At 38.2% G+C, this 16,977-nt stretch overlaps 2 protein-coding genes across 3 annotated transcripts; one reads left to right on the forward strand and one right to left on the reverse strand.

Moving 5' to 3' along the window:
- Positions 1–3,126: 3,126 nt before the first annotated feature.
- LOC135617602 (uncharacterized) lies at positions 3,127–11,223 on the reverse strand. Of its 2 annotated transcripts, none has more exons than XM_065117996.1 (9): positions 10,775–11,223; positions 8,469–8,669; positions 8,210–8,312; positions 8,048–8,127; positions 7,681–7,758; positions 6,530–6,621; positions 5,475–5,586; positions 5,200–5,325; positions 3,127–3,476 (listed from the first exon to the last, which is right to left on the reverse strand). In XM_065117996.1, exons 1-9 carry the CDS (start codon positions 11,063–11,065, stop codon positions 3,351–3,353), a joined length of 1,209 nt encoding a protein of 402 aa, XP_064974068.1. In that variant the 5' UTR covers positions 11,066–11,223; the 3' UTR covers positions 3,127–3,350. The 2 variants fall into 2 exon arrangements, with proteins under 2 accessions (XP_064974068.1, XP_064974069.1); XM_065117997.1 differs by having other exon boundaries at positions 5,187–5,325.
- A 1,895-nt stretch (positions 11,224–13,118) lies between these two features.
- Positions 13,119–16,977, forward strand: LOC135617603 (beta-glucuronosyltransferase GlcAT14A-like). Its single transcript, XM_065117998.1, has 5 exons — positions 13,119–13,613; positions 13,956–14,566; positions 15,368–15,443; positions 15,533–15,648; positions 16,014–16,977. The coding sequence occupies exons 2-5, from the start codon at positions 14,059–14,061 to the stop codon at positions 16,547–16,549; spliced, it is 1,236 nt and encodes a 411-aa protein (XP_064974070.1). The 5' UTR covers positions 13,119–13,613; positions 13,956–14,058; the 3' UTR covers positions 16,550–16,977.

Here is a 16,977-nt window from a genome sequence, read left to right on the forward strand (position 1 = left end):
ACACATGCATATATGACCCCTTAGGTTACGAATATTACAAATACACTCTTTTTATTTATATATTTATATATATATATATGATATATCAAATAGTTTTTAATATGCTTGATTTTATTTAGCTCATTTACAGTATTTTTTAATAACACTATAATATTTTTATTAACGTACTGAAAATATTTTTTAAGTAGATTTTATAATATTTTCAAATAATTTTTACAGTATTTTCACCAAACTATAGACCGTTGGCTCATAGGGGTGTCTGTGGTGGGAATAGTACATTTGCACCACAGTGAGAGATATTTGAGGTATTATCTGAAAATAGGTCATCTTATTAGGAAAAAAAAAAGGCAAAAATGAGAACTTAAACCATTAATAACGCTTGGCTCAAACCTGCTTCCCCAATACCAAATATGGATCACTGGAGAGCTTAAACATGAAAATTAATCGGATTTACTAAGTGGTAATGTAACCGTAACAATTAATAATGCTTAGCTTAAACCGGCCACTAGTGTGAGCATGGCAGTAATATATCATTGCTTTAACATAATTTTTTATATATTACATAATTAATGAACTATTATGAACATCTTAATGAGAAAGATGTTTAACTATTTCATTTTTATGTTCTTAAATTCCAAATTTGACAAGGATATACAAATCCCACTTAAATATAATCATAAACGAGATGCAACTCGTGAGTAATTATATTATTATTATTATTTCCTATGCTTTGATGTTTGTGTTTGAGGAAGTTACCGATAAACAATAAGTATATCCGGGCTAATTAAAAATTATCATTATCTCATTTATTTAAACCTTATAGTATCTCGGTATTTAAACTTAAATTTTTTTTATTAAAAACTCTATAATTATTAAAATAAAATTTTTAATTATATTTACTAAAATATCGTTCAGCTTTTCCGATGAAACATACAACACGTCACGTGATAACAGGTGTAAAACTGATACGAAAATGATAGATAAAAAAAATTTTAACGTCCTAGTTATGTTTTATTTTATTATGCCCTAATTAAAATTTCTTAGTTAATTATTATGATAATGGTGGACGATGATGCTGCCAAGGGTCGTGGGTAGTTATTGTGGTGATAGTTGATCTTATTGACATTGATTCGAATATCAATGATCAAAGTGAGAGTAGTGAGACAGTTTAATGATGATAGCGGTGGATCTTAGGAATATGAGAAAGAAGACGAAGGAGAGCGATAACGAGAAATAAGACAAACAGAGAGGAGAAAAAGGATAAGGTTGATAATGTCGTAAGAGATAGCATCGGCACTATTGTCCTCATGACATTATCATCACACAAGGGAGGAGGAGGAAGAGGAGGGTGAGTAGTGACAATGCTATCTCTGGCTTCTGTAGTTTTTTACTGGGGGAGGAGGAGGAAAGGGAGAGAGACTGCAATGACACTATCTCCAACTTCAATAGTTTCTTATGAGAGATGGATGAGGAAGAGGAAGGAGAGTGATAACGAGAAAAGAGGTAAAGCAAGAGGAGATAGCTACTCTCCCTCCTCTTCCTCCTCCCACCATAAGAGGAGGGAGAGTGATTACGAGAGATGAGGTAAAGAGAAAGGAGAAAGAGGATTAGGATGATAGTGTCACAAGAGATAGTGTTAGTGTAACCATCATCCTCGTGATATTATCATCCCGCATATGGAGGAGGAAGAGGAGGGACTACAACGACAACACTATCTCCAGCTTTTATGGCTTCTTGTGAAGGGAAGAGGAGGGAGAGCAGCTATCTTCTCTCTCTTTGTCTCACCTCCTGTCATCGCTCTCCATATTCTTCCTCTTCCTCTCCCGACAAAAAATCGCAGAAGCCAAAGGTAGCATCATCGTCGCTCTCTCTCCTCTTGTTGGGCAAGGAGGAAGAGCTGCTATCTTCTTTCCCTTTGCCTCACCTCTCGTTGTCGCTCTCCATCATCTTCTTTCTCCTCCCCTCGCAAAAAGCTACAAAAGTCGAAGATAGCATCGCCATTGCTCTCCCTCCTCTTGCGAGGGTAGGAGGAAGAGCAGTTGTCTCATCTCCTTTTGCCTCACCTCTCGCCATCACTCTCTCTCCTCCTCCTCCCATCGTCGTTGCTCACCCTCCTCTTCCTCCTCCCTCGTGGGATAATACTATCACAAGGATAATGGCTGTACCGATGCTATCTCCCATAACATATCATCCATGTCCTCTTCCTTTTCTTATTTTGTCTCACCTCTCGTCATTGTTTTTTTTCTTCTTCATTCTCACGTCTCCAAGATCCACCACCACCATCATCAAACTACTATCATTATCATGATCGTCACCCTCATCTCAAAGAATCATAGATGTTTGAATCAATATCAGCAAGATCAACCACTATCACAATAGTCACCTACGACCCTCAATTACAATAATCAACTAAGAAGTTTTAATTAAGATATAATAAAAATAAATATAACTAGGATGTTAAAATTATTATTTTTATTTATTATTTCCTATCATTCTAATAAAACTGACGATATTATGATAAACAATATTAAATATTTCACAAAAATGTCAATATGAATGTTTTTTAACATGCTGTTTTGCCTCACGCCCAGCGGTGGGTCCCATCTTACGGGAAGACATGAGATTAAATGACGGGCAATCTGTAATTAGCCCCGTGTTTCGAAAGGTTCAAAAATTTACTCGCCCATTGGCGTTGGCTCCCACAGCGGAAGGGTCCCATTGTAGGAGAAGACTTAAGATTAAATGGCTGAACCGTGACTGGAAGGTGACAGGTGATCCAGAAATTATTTTTCCACCCGCTGCTTTTGCCTCCCGCGGGACGGGCCTCGGGCAATTGACCCCATCACGCGGTCTCAGAACACCGACGACCAGTCTCCCCCGCTTGCGCGTTCTAAAAATACATATGGAGAGTCCACCCTTGTCTGGATCCTGTTCCGACTCTTCGATCTCCCGTCTGACAAGCTTGTGAAAAACTTCAGATGTGAGTCTGACCTCCACGAAGCATACAACTGCAAACCTGTGAAACCTCGGCAAGCTCTTATCTATCTGAAATGCCATGAATAAGCTCTTTACCATGTCTGCGTGACTAGTAATCGATCATACTAATCCTAAATGTTTCAGATCAAGTGCCATGAACCCCATTTCTGATTTCGAAAAAGGTCCCACCAAGATCATGTTCTCATGAACCATTTTACAGCATATCGGAACTGAAACAAATTCTTTATTTTGGAGAAAAGCAGATACATCTTCCAGATCCCTATTTCTCATCACTCTAGTCACAGACAAAGGAATCTTCATTTATCGTGCCACGCTGGGTCATAGACGACACCGGTGATGGAAATGCAGAGTGCTCAGCTTTTACCAACGCGACCTCGATTTGACTTGTAGCCCTTAATAATCTTCTGCAGTGCTCTTTTGGCTTCCTCCAGAGTCTCGATCGAGTGTTCCACCTCGAACGATAGTCTTTGAATATTGAACTGTATGGTCAAGATAAGGTCTAAGAAGATTATGGAACATAAAGAAAACAATATACATTAAAAAACATCAGCATATTGTGTAGCCAAAAAGAGTTGGACAACCCAATCAGTTTATTTTGATTGACAGATAAACAAACTCTTTTTCAGAAACTGTCTATTGGAGACTACCAGCATTTATAATGACACCACTCTCAGACTATCTTCCAGGATTATAATTGCAAGCAAATAACAACCAGTTCCACTAGCAAACCAGAAAAGAAAAAATTGTAAAATAACACTTCATAGCTCTTAGCCTTACTAGTTAGCCAACCTTTGAGGCCCATTCACACATTTCAATCAAATCTACATCCTATGCTAAGATCAAGAGAATGACTATCTTTCTCCTAAACGGCATAATAAGGTTTAATATCTTGGCCCAATATTAGTTTCGACACTTTATCGGCTGATGGGGTACTGATGTATTAAGTGGTAACCTGTACCACTAGTTATGGCTGAAAACAAATAAAATAAAAAAGAATGCCAATTGGTACCAATACCAAGTACAGGTCCTTGGTTGAATTAATAATACTTGAGTGGTATTTAAAACACTGCAAGCCAACGATAATATGAAAAATTTCTAATCCTAATATGAGACTCATAATCCACCAATTTTTGGTGTTATATATTTGCTATGCTTTGTCAAACTATCTATAGTATCACATAGAAAAGTGGATCACATCATTTAAAATTTTATATATATTAAAAAAAAGCACAATCCTTATTAAGCAACCTGACATACTATAAAACCATCCACTTAAATTATTTCTCATTTCTGGTGTTTCCCTTCCGAAAGTCAAAAATTTCTTTACATATCCACCATCTTATTCTCTAATAATGTTGCACACAGATAAATGGGGACTTAAAGCTAATATATAAAACAGTTCATTCTAAAATTCACTACTTTGAAGTACATAGAAACACAAATTAGACTCCTCTATTAAACATATGTAAACTAATCCAAACCCTAGAACTATCCATATTCTCAGTACCCCTCTCAATCAATGACAACATTCACATATGCACACTTTTGGGAGGAGAAACCTGGATATCCCTCAGTGATCAAAGTCAATAATTTTTCAATAATTTATGATTTTATCCCAACCCCTTATCTGCATACAACCCCTTCAATTTATCAAGACAAAAGCCTTTCAGTTGACTATAACACTAGCCTTTAATTCCTTTCATAACCTAGACCATAGTTCTGATTTTTGACATTCCTAAACAAAATTCAGCCCATGTTGATCAATTATAATACCAAGTTCCTCTCTAACTTTTCCCCCTACTTTGAAGCCCCTCCACCAAAAATAAGACACACACACACATACATATGTGTGTGTGTATAGACAGTGAGATTGGCAAATATTGAATTACTAGACGGCTTAAGCCCAACAGAGTTTTCTGTAATGAAGTTCCTAAGGTTCAATACATCCCTGACTACAAGATTATCAAAAAGAATTTCTCCTTGGCTGGATCAACTAACATCCTTCATTGAGTTTTAAATAAGTCATATATACATGAAGGACAATCAAATAACTTCCAACAATAATAGTTCTGGAAATTTTAAATGCAACAACAGACCTTATTAAAACATAAATAATGCTATTTGCAAAACCAAGTTCACTAGAAGAATTGAAACCACAAGGGAAATGTATATAACACAGTCTATATCACCTGTTTTCCATACCTGTGCACCCTGACGAACTCGTATATCAATGCCTTTGCTATCTATGGATATGAGAGCTGCATCATCTATCTCCGCTTCCATGGACAAGAGTTCTTTTAGTGGTTTTGAGAAGTTTGCATTTAGTTCCTACGGCAGATGCATGTTCATAGCATAAGCAAACAAAAGCACATAGCAAGACAAGTTTGCAAATGTTTGCATGCAACCTTCAAAATTATGCTACCATAGATGTACACACACAAGAATTTGATGTATTGAAATTTGCATCACATGTTTACTTTTAAATTTTGCTCTCCGCCATCAGCTGCAATCTTGTCAGGCTGGGTGGCCTCATATTCCTTGACGTTGACCCATGCAACAGTCCCAAATCCTCCAATAAAATAGATGTCGCTGATAATCCAGGTAATGGTAAATATCATGAGCAGGAATAAATGACTTGATGCAGAATATCTTTCAAAACATATATACTTCAGAATAAGTTGAAACAAAACAAAAACATGAATAAGTAATTAAAAGAAGCTTTCAGACAACATGATGCTTCCAAACTCTGACATTTTGTATCTGTACATAACATTGATTAGAAAATGCACCTTATATATCAAACAACAGCGAAAGCAAATTGAAGCAGCAGATGAATGTTGATTGCTGATTCTCCATAATTCCCTTCTCATGGTTAAACTTAAAATGCCAAACTACAATAGGAACATGTTCTGGTTGAGATGCATATACCACCATCAATCCTAAATATCAAATCCACTAAATCACCAAGCGTCACCATGCAGTTAATTGATTAATGAGTCTGCAGAATCTGTACACAATTCTCTGCTCTCTTCAAACAAAATCAAATACCATTTTTGTTACAGCCCTTAATCATTATCTCCTTCAAAGCAACAAAATTATTCTATAAAAATATTTTTTTCTGCAAACCTTGACATGTTATCATACTGGAGGAATCTCTTCTCCTGTTTGGAAATTAGTGCGGCATGTCCATTTAGTCGGGAAAGGATTTTAAATCCCTGGAAAATCAAGTAGCCAACTGAAAATGCAGAGTGGCAGAATTTTACATCCTTTATTTTTAGGAATCAAATGCCACAAGATAAACTAGCATGGTGTAATTACTTTAATATTTTAACAGATCTTCTGGATCCAGTAGTAATATGTCTGTGTATTTCAGTATTACAATACAAAACTAAAGTTCAATCTTTTTTTTTGGTGTATACCAACTTTACTTTTTTGCATTACCCATGATATATTACTAGGTTAACACAAAGACAAAACTCCTGCACGGGATGTTTAAAGTCAACTTTGAAAGGGTGAAGATTCAAGGGCAAACCTAATACTCTGCATCCTGTAGTAGTAGAAGTTTCCCCACTGATGCGATGACCATTGTTGGTGTTTGGCCATGTACTGTTGACGAGCCCATTCCTACAGTGGATGAAGAAATTATTCTGAGATCGACTATGCAATATTCATCATAAAATATATTCAGGGTTAACAGAAACAAGTTTTCTTTCAAACTTAGTAGATGATTCAAATTCCAAGTAAAGCAAAAGATCAGAAATATCATACACAAGAAAGTTGTAAGACACAAGCTCAGAATGCGGCAATCAACTATTGCAAGTATAACATAGAGGAGCTCTCAGAATAGAAAGTTGGAAATCACATAAGCTCAAAGGACCCAGCGATTCCATATGTCTGGAGAAGAGATCATGTAAAAGTAGTAAAACTTAAAAAGGAAAACCCAGTGATATATTCATTATCATATCATCTCAACCCAAATATATAATCAATCAATACCAAATAGTCATGACCTCATAGAATCTGAATTAATTAGCATCAAAAAATTATTAACTAAATGAAGTCTCACAATCCATGAGCCTTTCAACCTTAGGTTGTAATACAACTAGCAAGGTAAATTCTAGAGGCATGGAGATAGGTACCCTGTTCTTGTAGACGCACGTTATAAGAATCTTAAAAGAAAATACTTCAAAATATCCATGTGCATGCACACACATATGTAAAGTTGAAAGCACACAGGTCCAGAGCTACATCCCAGAAAAGCTTAATTAAAACAGATGTGGGAAATATGCACATTCCATTTTCTACCAACATGTCAAGAACTAGATGAATGAACATCTTTATTACATAATATCACGTTGATGTGTGATTTTAGGAAGTTTACCATGAACTGAACTCAAACGTTCATAGAAAACTAAACAATCCACCATAGGGATAAGATGCCTTCAATAATTACCTTAGAATATGATAAGCTTTTAATGACCTTAAAAATGATCCAAGACCATGGCCTACCGCTACAAACAAATTTGACCAGGGATATTCATATTTCTTGAGAATATCATGTCTTAATTTGTCAACTATTTTGTGCTTGAAATAGTATAGAGAAAATAGATGCAACTAATATAAATCAGTTCAATCACTTAGGGAGATAGGAAGCAACTTAGTGAGTAAGCATGGCTTAGGAACCTGTTGATCAGCCGGGAGGGGCACAATATCACCAAAAATTGTCACACGTGCATTTGACAATCCACTCCATCCAGGTATCTGTAGTATAAGCAAGCAATAGCATGAATAAATAAAAGAAAGTCCTTGAAGATAATTTAAACCAAGATTTGTCGTATCATGACATACCGCCCAATATGAGCGATACATATTGGTCTGACAAGAGACCAATATGGGCGGTAAATACCAGTCTGTCGGTATGTTCCACCATATCATGTGTCAGTACATTGGTACAGATCGATATGCACCATGCCAATAGCCGATCGGTATATTGATACAGACCAGTAACACGAACCATGATTTAAATAATGAATAATCAATATTGTCATACTTGTACTACAAGAGTGCATCTTGGATCTGCCAAAAGATTCCGTGTATGAATAGCCAATGGTGAAAGCGAAAAGATTGGGTCTGCACAAAATGGTAATGGATGGCATGTTTGGAACTATTTGAAATTAATTTACATATGTACAGTAAAAAGATGGTAGCTTACGGCCCATTGAATCTGGTGCAAAGTCAACTAGTGAACCAAATGGGTATCCTGCACGACGATGATGCATCTGGGACATGACGGTGCATAAATGAGCAAACCTAGCCTGGTATTTAGTCAATAAATCAGAAAAAATATACAAATTTAAAAATTCCACTCATAGATCAAAAGAAATCAACTCATCTTAGACAAATAAATTACAGGATAGTCAGTCAAATATTAAAAGCCTCATTAGATCGCATGTAGTGGCAAATAGCCTCACCTGCTCCATTAGATTGCGAACAGCCAAGGCTGGAGAAGGTAAATCATGAGTGGAAGTTGCAGTTTGTACACCACCTGAAATCGGTGTCCTGAAAAGCCCAGACCTAGACCCACTTGATCCACTTCCTCCAGCGATAGGTCTTACCATGTCCGGGTTTTCTGATACACCCATCTCATGGCTACCACCGAGGTCTAAATCTCTCTTCAAGTGAATAACAATAACAATCAGAATGATTATTTATTTAAATAATGACCCAGTTGTTCATTAAGCAGAGAAGTCGAAGATATCTATGATATGGATGCTGCAAGCTTACAAATATATCAAAAAACATTTTTAAATATGCAGATTGCCAATTTTTCATAAATCACCTCTTTCCTATATCTAAATTTCATCCTAATCAACTCTAATATACACCAAGGGAGAATTCAATAAAACCAAAAATTGGATCCATATTGGATGTAGACAACACAAGCTGCAAAAAGGAATATAAATAAAAGTATTATTGTATTTCTTATGGCTTAAACTTTTAAAAAGAATAGCAAATATATGATTGGAGATCTATTCAAGCAAGAAGAAACTGTTTGGACTAAGTTTGTAAGAGGTATGCATTAGGATGATAGTTTGGCAAATCGAAAAGTTAAAAGTTTTCATAGTTGAATGCCTTATAAGCAAGCCATGAGATTACAGATTTATACAATATGGAGTTTAGACTAGAAGGTTCAAGTATGCAACATTTCACTAGAGAACACAATAGCTGCTTTGCTCTTCTACGATTTTCTTTCAGACTTCAAAGAACCCAAGAAGTTGCAAAGCTAAATAAATGGATGCTGTCGACGAACTATTTGAAGATTAATAAGCTGTTAAGAAGTAGATTGTTCCTCCATAAAGAGGTTTGACTTCTATTTTTTAGCCAAGCCACCAACCAGAGAAGGACTGCCTCCCATCAGTCAGTGGTGTAGGCCCTATGAAAGATCACTAACTTTACACATCGGCACCCTAGCCAATAGTTCAGCAGGCAGGCCAAGAGTGCTACAAACCAATTGGAAGGCACCCTTACATGGTTGGTGGTTCTCTTGATACAGGTGTGTTGGACCATTTAATGGCCTACAGCAACAGAAAAAAATTAAAATGTCATATATCAACCTTTCAAATGCGGACCAACTTCACGATTCACCGGATTAACCAATCATGATCCAGATATTCCAATAGAGATTGTGTCCATCCTGCAACTATATCGACACCTAAACAAGAAGGGTAACTGGATATGAGAAATTATTAAATTTAGCAAGCAATTGGCCAATAGTTTTTTCATTGTGTTGTTTGATTTCTGTTACATTTGGTTTCTAGCTAGTTCAGTCAAGCTTTTTAGCAGTTTTGGCTGATACATGATAAAATTTTATTGGTCCTGGTGGTACCTAAGTAGTTCCAATTGATCTGGGATATGACTTAGCTGATTTTATGAAGGTCTTAGTTGGTCTCAAACAGATACCAACTGAATCCAAGTGGTTTTACGAAGATCTGATCAGTTTTGATCTTGTTCCCAAATCCAACAATCAATAACAAAAATACATAGGATTTTGCAAATTTGACCAAGATGGTCGCTGAAGTTGTATGCACACTAAACAAGAAAGTAACTAATCAATCTCAAATGCACTCATCAAAGGGGTGATCATCTTAAATCTTGGACATCTTATGCAAAAGAATAAGCTAGATGTTGCAAGAGTTGGTAACTTTTGTGCACTTTGAGATGTGAAATTGAAAGATGAAGATAAACGTAGCAATCCCATTGTAACACCCCCACTTTAGTGTCATATAAAAAGTGGAAAAAAATTTCAATTAATTCATAGAGACTTGATGGGTGTACTATCAAGAACTTTGACTTAAGCAATTCCAAGTCAGTAGTTTAAACTCAACAAATTAATGTGTCAATTATCCATCTCAAACAGCCAATGATTTTTGTGAGATTATATTCAAGATAAAAAACCGATCAGCGTCAAACTTGACTTGGCAGGATAGCTGACCAAGAAAAACATAAGCACAAATCTTAGCCTACGGGTTATCAAATAGGGTTCGGAGCAATAGGCAACAATGGCCATTAATCTAGAAACAATTGAGAGCGTTCAAAGGTCATGTTCCACTCAAATTAGGCAAAGAGCCAATCTACCAGCACAGATGCCAAAAGCAAATGGAATTTTTCGGTATCGGAGTCAAGATGCGATTGATTGTAACGTAACTTCACAACTGTACCAAGAAGGAACAAAAGTATTATACAACACTAAAAGATCAAATCTTGATGACAAGAGTACCTCGATCAAGGGACCACCCTCGGCGGGGAGGAACCCAGAGCCACGACCCACCGCTTCATCTCCTCCTTCGCTGTTCCCGGAAACATCACCGGCGAGGGCTCGAAGCCTCGGGGAACACTTCAAGGCATCGGACTGACAGATCGAGAGCCGCAGAACATATGGATTCTCTTGTGTTCGTAGGATCCCACGGCGGAAGGGCGAGACCTTGAAAAAGGGAGAAACCGGGAACTGGCGCGGGGGACAGGTCTCGGCGAGCCCGGAGGGCAAGATGGTGTTCGATAGCGTTTCCATCGAAAAGAAAGATGAAACAGCAGATCACTCCAATATTAAGATGGAAAGGAAGGAAAAGCAAGAGGGGAAGAGGAGGCGGCCGATGGGAGCAGTCGGGAAGGAGATGAGATGGCCGGGGGAGATGGCGACTTCACTGCGCTGAGTGGGCGTTTCGTGCACTGAATGTAATGGACTGGATTTTGCTTGCCTCATCTCCGAGGTTGGTAGTAGATTAGCTGGATCGTCCCAAACACCAAATACCATTGTTTTCCTTGGACAAATTTCGAATGAACTCGCGTCTTATAATTAATTATTTTCATAAATATAATTTTCCTTGGAGTTTGAATTTTTATCTTTTGATAATTAATTTTTTAGTTTATTCTGTAATTACAAAATATTTTCATAAATATAATTTTCCTTTTTATTTTTTTGTATATATTATAAAAATATAATCCTCAATGAAGAATGCTGGTATTATAATTTCAAAGATCTAATTGTCATTATAAATCACCAAGTCTCATTTGAAGATTTTGTAAGGTGATTTCAGGTTTCCTTCAAGATTAACAACTTACTTATGCACTCCATATATTGAAAATATGTCCTCTCTCTCTCTCTCTCTCTCTCTCTCTCTCTCTCTCTCTCTCTCTCAGTTTAATATGTTTTCATGGTTGGTGTTCATAATCCATGATTAGTAGCAGAAGCAAACAAACAGCCAGATGCCAAAGAAACCCTCGGTATCTGATCTGAATAAAAATCTTAAATCAAAGTTCAGATATTGTTGCTTAAGAAACATCTGCTATGCTTTCTTTCCAACACGGATAGAGTTGCTACTCCCATCAAACATCATATGCCCGGTTTCGGATCGACCACTTTCTTCTGCCACACATCTGCCTTCAGTGTGCAAAGATTGCGATTTGTAGATGGGGACTGACAGTGACCCAGTTTCCCTTCTTATCAGTATTGCAAGTACCTTTCTATGAACTAATATCTTCATAGAAAAGAAGAAAGTCTTGTGTGAATCATAGCCATAAAATTGGATCCGAGAGATGAGATAGACTGAAAAATCAGGAATTAACTGATCGATTTTCCACGAACTGAAAGAATCAACTGATCCAATTGATGTAAATTGTTCTAAAAAGGAAGCTTTGTTGAGATCTCACTGTAGGTTCTGCCTCGAATGATTGGCAACTTTATAGAGGTTTTTTTTGTTTCTATCCGGCAGCCAAAAGTTGATAGATCCTCTCATTATGGCATCAACTCTCTGTGCATCTGTAGTTGAAAGGAATAATGTTGAAGATGATCGAGAAAGCAGTGCTGTACCTTCTGCCTAATAGTGTCCTCAACCCATATAATTATCATGTCGACGACAAACACAGAAGCATTCACTTCTTCTGTGTTTAAGAAACAGACTTTTGACAAGACTGAAAGCTCAGCTTTTGCAGTTGCAGACAAGTGACAATGGATTCCACTGACTGGAGCTGATGTCTTGAGTTGAGCTACTTCACACTGACGAAGCCTCATAGTTTCAGATGAGCATTCACTGCCATTTAATGCTAAATTGAAGTAGAGAAGAAACTTGGTGATGGTCGCATTGAATTGCCGCAAATGTGTAAGCTCAAGTGATGCTAAAGTGAAGGATATGACACCCTTCACATCCCTGAAAACTTTGGTAGAAGAACATGTGAAATGGTGGAGATTCCATGGTGTATTTATTTGTCTTGTGTCAGCTGTCACCTGCAATTTTCACATGGAAGAACAAGGAATAAGTCGAGTTGCATCGTAACAGTTATCATGCAATGCGCATTAACATGGAGTCCGACATAGTTTATATCGGCCGTTACTATGTCGGTGAAGAGTCCGAACGATGAAACTGACAAGTTTATACCGGTTATTCTCGGGTCGTGCAATTATATCGGACGTTATCATCTTTGTGAAGCGACCGCAGAACCACCACCGCTCGAGGAATGATGACACCCACTTCTCTCGCCTCTTTTCTCCTGCCACTCTCTCTCTCTACAGTACTGTGTCGTGGGCCCCGGTCGTCTCCCAGTGTATGTGAACTATGACAAGGAAGAGGACGGCAACGGAACCACCTCGAATTCCTTCGCGTCCTCCCCGTACTATTATTTCTTGGAGTCTCTCGGCTTCTCCCTCTCCGCGCTGCCGGATCGCAAAGTTCAAGCCTTTCTTCCGGCACTCACTGCCCCTCTGCTTCGGCGCTTCTTCGTGACCAATCTTTCTACTCCATTCGAGTGTTCAGTTGGTGGTCGTTCGCCCTCCCAACCCCCACACCCTGCTGTGCCCCTGCGGTTTGCGTTCACTTTTTGACCCGCTTTGGATCCGTTTTCTTCGCTTTCATCCCCGAATAGGACGGTTTCCTCGGGTCACCAGGGAAAGATCTCGTCTTTCCTCTCGCTGATGCCGCGGTGGGCGCTCCGAAGGATCACTCCTTTCCGCGACGTGCGCGGGAATCCACCACCGATGCCCCACTTGCGTCTTTGAACAAAACTACGTTTTTCTCGGCCAGGCATTCCCGTTTCCTTGGGTTTGGCGTTGATTCTGAGGAAAGGTGGCGTCTTGCAATCTTCTTTCTCCATTCGAATTTTCTCTTCTCAACCTGTTTCTTTGTTGGCCGATTTAGATCGGTCTATATATAATCTTGGCGTGATAAACCTTGATTTCTTCTTTCTTTTTTGCCTGTTTGCGTCGTGATTTTGTTGGAGTCAGGGTAATTTTCCTATAAATAGTTAGATCCTTCTCTCCTGGAATTTGCTTCATGAATTTTGCCAAATCCAAATTAGGATGCCGTCTCTAAATTATTGAAGTACTAATTAGGAAGTTTCTCACGTACCCTATTGTGCTTCCTTATTTGGATCTTACTAATTCAGATATGCTGTCTAATTATTTCCAGTTTGGTCGGCCTTCCACGCATGGAGTCTGATAGAATGTGATTTTGAAAGCTTGAATTATCCGATGCAAAACAAAAAAAATTGAATAGTGACTCAGGTGGTCCGATGAGGCTGCTTAAGTTTTCTCCATGGATTGGGATCTTGGTGTTCGTCCTTGCTGCATTCATCTTGGGAATCATTTCCCATTCGTTTCTGCGAGGAGGGGCATCGGTTGCTGACCAGAACCTTGGGCTAGTTGTTGGACCTCTGTTGAAGGGGCCTGCTGATCCCCCGGTTTTCGCGTATTGGATTTCGGGCACTGGTGATGAAGGTCAGAAGATGCTGAGGTTGTTGAAGGCAGTGTATCATCCGAGGAACCGATATGTTCTGCACCTAGATGCAGGTTCCTCAGCTCTTGAGAGGATCAACCTGGCACACTCAATTCAGTCTGAAAGGCTCTTCAGAGCTTTCAGAAATGTTGATGTTATTGGCCAAAATTATGCTGTTGATCGAACAGGTCCTTCCATACTCAGTGCAACACTTCATGGAGCTGCGGTTTTGCTAAGGCTTAGTGCCGATTGGGACTGGTTTATCACCTTGAGTTCTTCAGATTATCCAATTATGACCCAAGATGGTAAGAGTTTGTGTTCATGCATCATGCTGACTTATCTTGTTCTGGCTAGGTTGTAACCTTGACCTTCAACGATTAGCATTTCAGATTGCTTTACTGCAATATAGTTATTTTGAAACCTTATGTTAGCTAGAGTTAACAATCAGAGGTATTACTAATCTGCTTTCTCTGTGAAAGAACATATCAAACTAATATGTGGGACGGACTGCCTCTTGAAAGCAGAGATTTTTCTTATCAAGATAATCAAGATCTTCTCTTTTGCATCTACAGTGGCTCTAGTTATCTGAATATTATCCTGTCCTCTTGCTTTAAACTCTGTGCCTGGCTTCTCATTCTCACATGACCACAATCTGATTGTGGCATGTAATTGAGGGTAACCACAGGTCTACATGATTAAACCCTAAATTTGATGAGATAACCATGCTCAAAGGAGGCGAAAAATTAGGATCCATCTTGACATGTCTTGGTATGTTAAGACTCCATGTTAGCATGCATTTAGTCCTGCATCACATGCAGGCACTAAAAAATATTGGGTAGCTTTTGAGATATGGAATGTCAATGTCAACTCATGAAACATTACTGTGATGATCTTTTAGACTTCTGCCTGCAAAAACTCAACAATTATGCTTTCAGGTTAGAAATTTAAGTCATAGAAATATCAAATTGTCGAGCATGAGTAACTTTTGTCCATAGCATTAATGGACCATTTTTATGCTGTTTGCTCAGTTACCAAATATTTATATCCTGTGTGTTTCATGCTCCTATTTTCTTTGTTGTGATGTTTAAAATTTCATTGCTGTACAGATCTTCTTCATGTTTTCACTTCTTTGCCCAGGAATCTGAACTTCATTGATCACACAAGTGATCTTGGTTGGAAAGAGTGAGTCTAGCTCCAAATTTATGGCTACTTTTATGTTTATCTATATTGTTAAGCATCTCTTTAATTTATAATGCACCTTTTTGATGTAGGTATGACAGGTTTGACAAAATTGTTGTAGACCCCAGCCTTTATATGGACAAGAATTCCCAATTGCTTATTTCTTCTGGAACACGTAAAACACCAGATGCTTTTAAGATCTTCACAGGTATCTGCATTTGCCAAAGAGCGTATCGTAAATGTTTCTTCCCATTTCTCACCAGTGTTATGTCCTCCTATTCTTTGATGTTTCATTTTCTGTTTTCTTGAAATCTTAGACTCACTGTTATCACATAAGCGAAAGCTGAATTTTGTGTCCTGCTGTTTAAAATTTTTTTACTTTGGGATCATGTCTAGCATGAAGTTGGCCGGATTCTCTTATAATCCGAGTGTTGTCCTGATAACGTCAAGGTCATCAAGTGTTATATTGCTAATATTCTCGTTTTGGCCAATGGTACTGCTTTATTCTTTCTTTGATTAACTTCTCATTTTAGTTAATGGTACTGTTTTATCCTTTTTTTTGACCTGAAACAGGTTCTCCATGGGTGATTCTTAGCAGAGCTTTCGTTGAGCATTGTATACATGGCTCAGATAACCTCCCTAGGAAATTACTCATGTATTTTGCCAACGTAGCCTACTCGATGGAATCCTACTTCCAAACTGTGATATGCAACTCTCCTGAATTCCAGAACACCACAGTCAATACTGACCTAAGATACATAGTTTGGGACAACCCACCAGGGTTGGAGCCTCTATTTCTTAACCAATCATATTACAAGGCCATGATAAAGAGCAGAGCAGCCTTTGCTAGGAGATTCATGGAAGATGATCCAGTGCTGAAGAAGGTGGATAAGAAGATACTAAAGCGGGCACAAAATGGAGTTGGCTTTGGACAGTGGTGCTCGGCCCAGCTAAACATTAAGGGAGAGAAGACATTGAAAGGCGATACCTGTTCGAGCGGGGTTGACATCAACACCGTCAAGCCAGGCCCATCAGCAGCAAGGTTAAAAAGTTTGGTGCTGGAGCTCATCTCAGAGGCGAGCTTATTTTCAAACCAATGTAAAGTTTGATGATATGACCTGGTTATGATTTGGAAGTTCAGCAATTTGGCTCATCTCTCTAAAAATCAGTGCAAAATCATTCATAGAGTGCAGTTGAACCAGCAGCCAGCATGATGAATCACATGGCCAGTGCTTGGGGCGCTCATCGGGCAGCAGGGTTCCACGAATTGAAACTGAATTCTTTTTAGCTTCCTTTATATAGATTTGTGTTATAATATTTTGGGGCATTTTGCATTTGTGGATGGGGTGAGAGGGATGGAAGGAGTCATAGGCTGATAGAGGATTATAGAGGGACAATGTAGTCATATGTCTCTTTTAATGTCATATTGATTGTTCACACAACTATTAGACACTGGATTCTTTTTAGAACATAAACTATGGTCATAGTTCAGAGAAATCAATGCGCTTGTATCACTAATAATGATGTCTTTTCAGTA

Source organism: Musa acuminata, chromosome BXJ2-7 (assembly GCF_036884655.1).
Source record: "Musa acuminata AAA Group cultivar baxijiao chromosome BXJ2-7, Cavendish_Baxijiao_AAA, whole genome shotgun sequence".
Classification (NCBI taxonomy): Eukaryota; Viridiplantae; Streptophyta; class Magnoliopsida; order Zingiberales; family Musaceae; genus Musa; species Musa acuminata.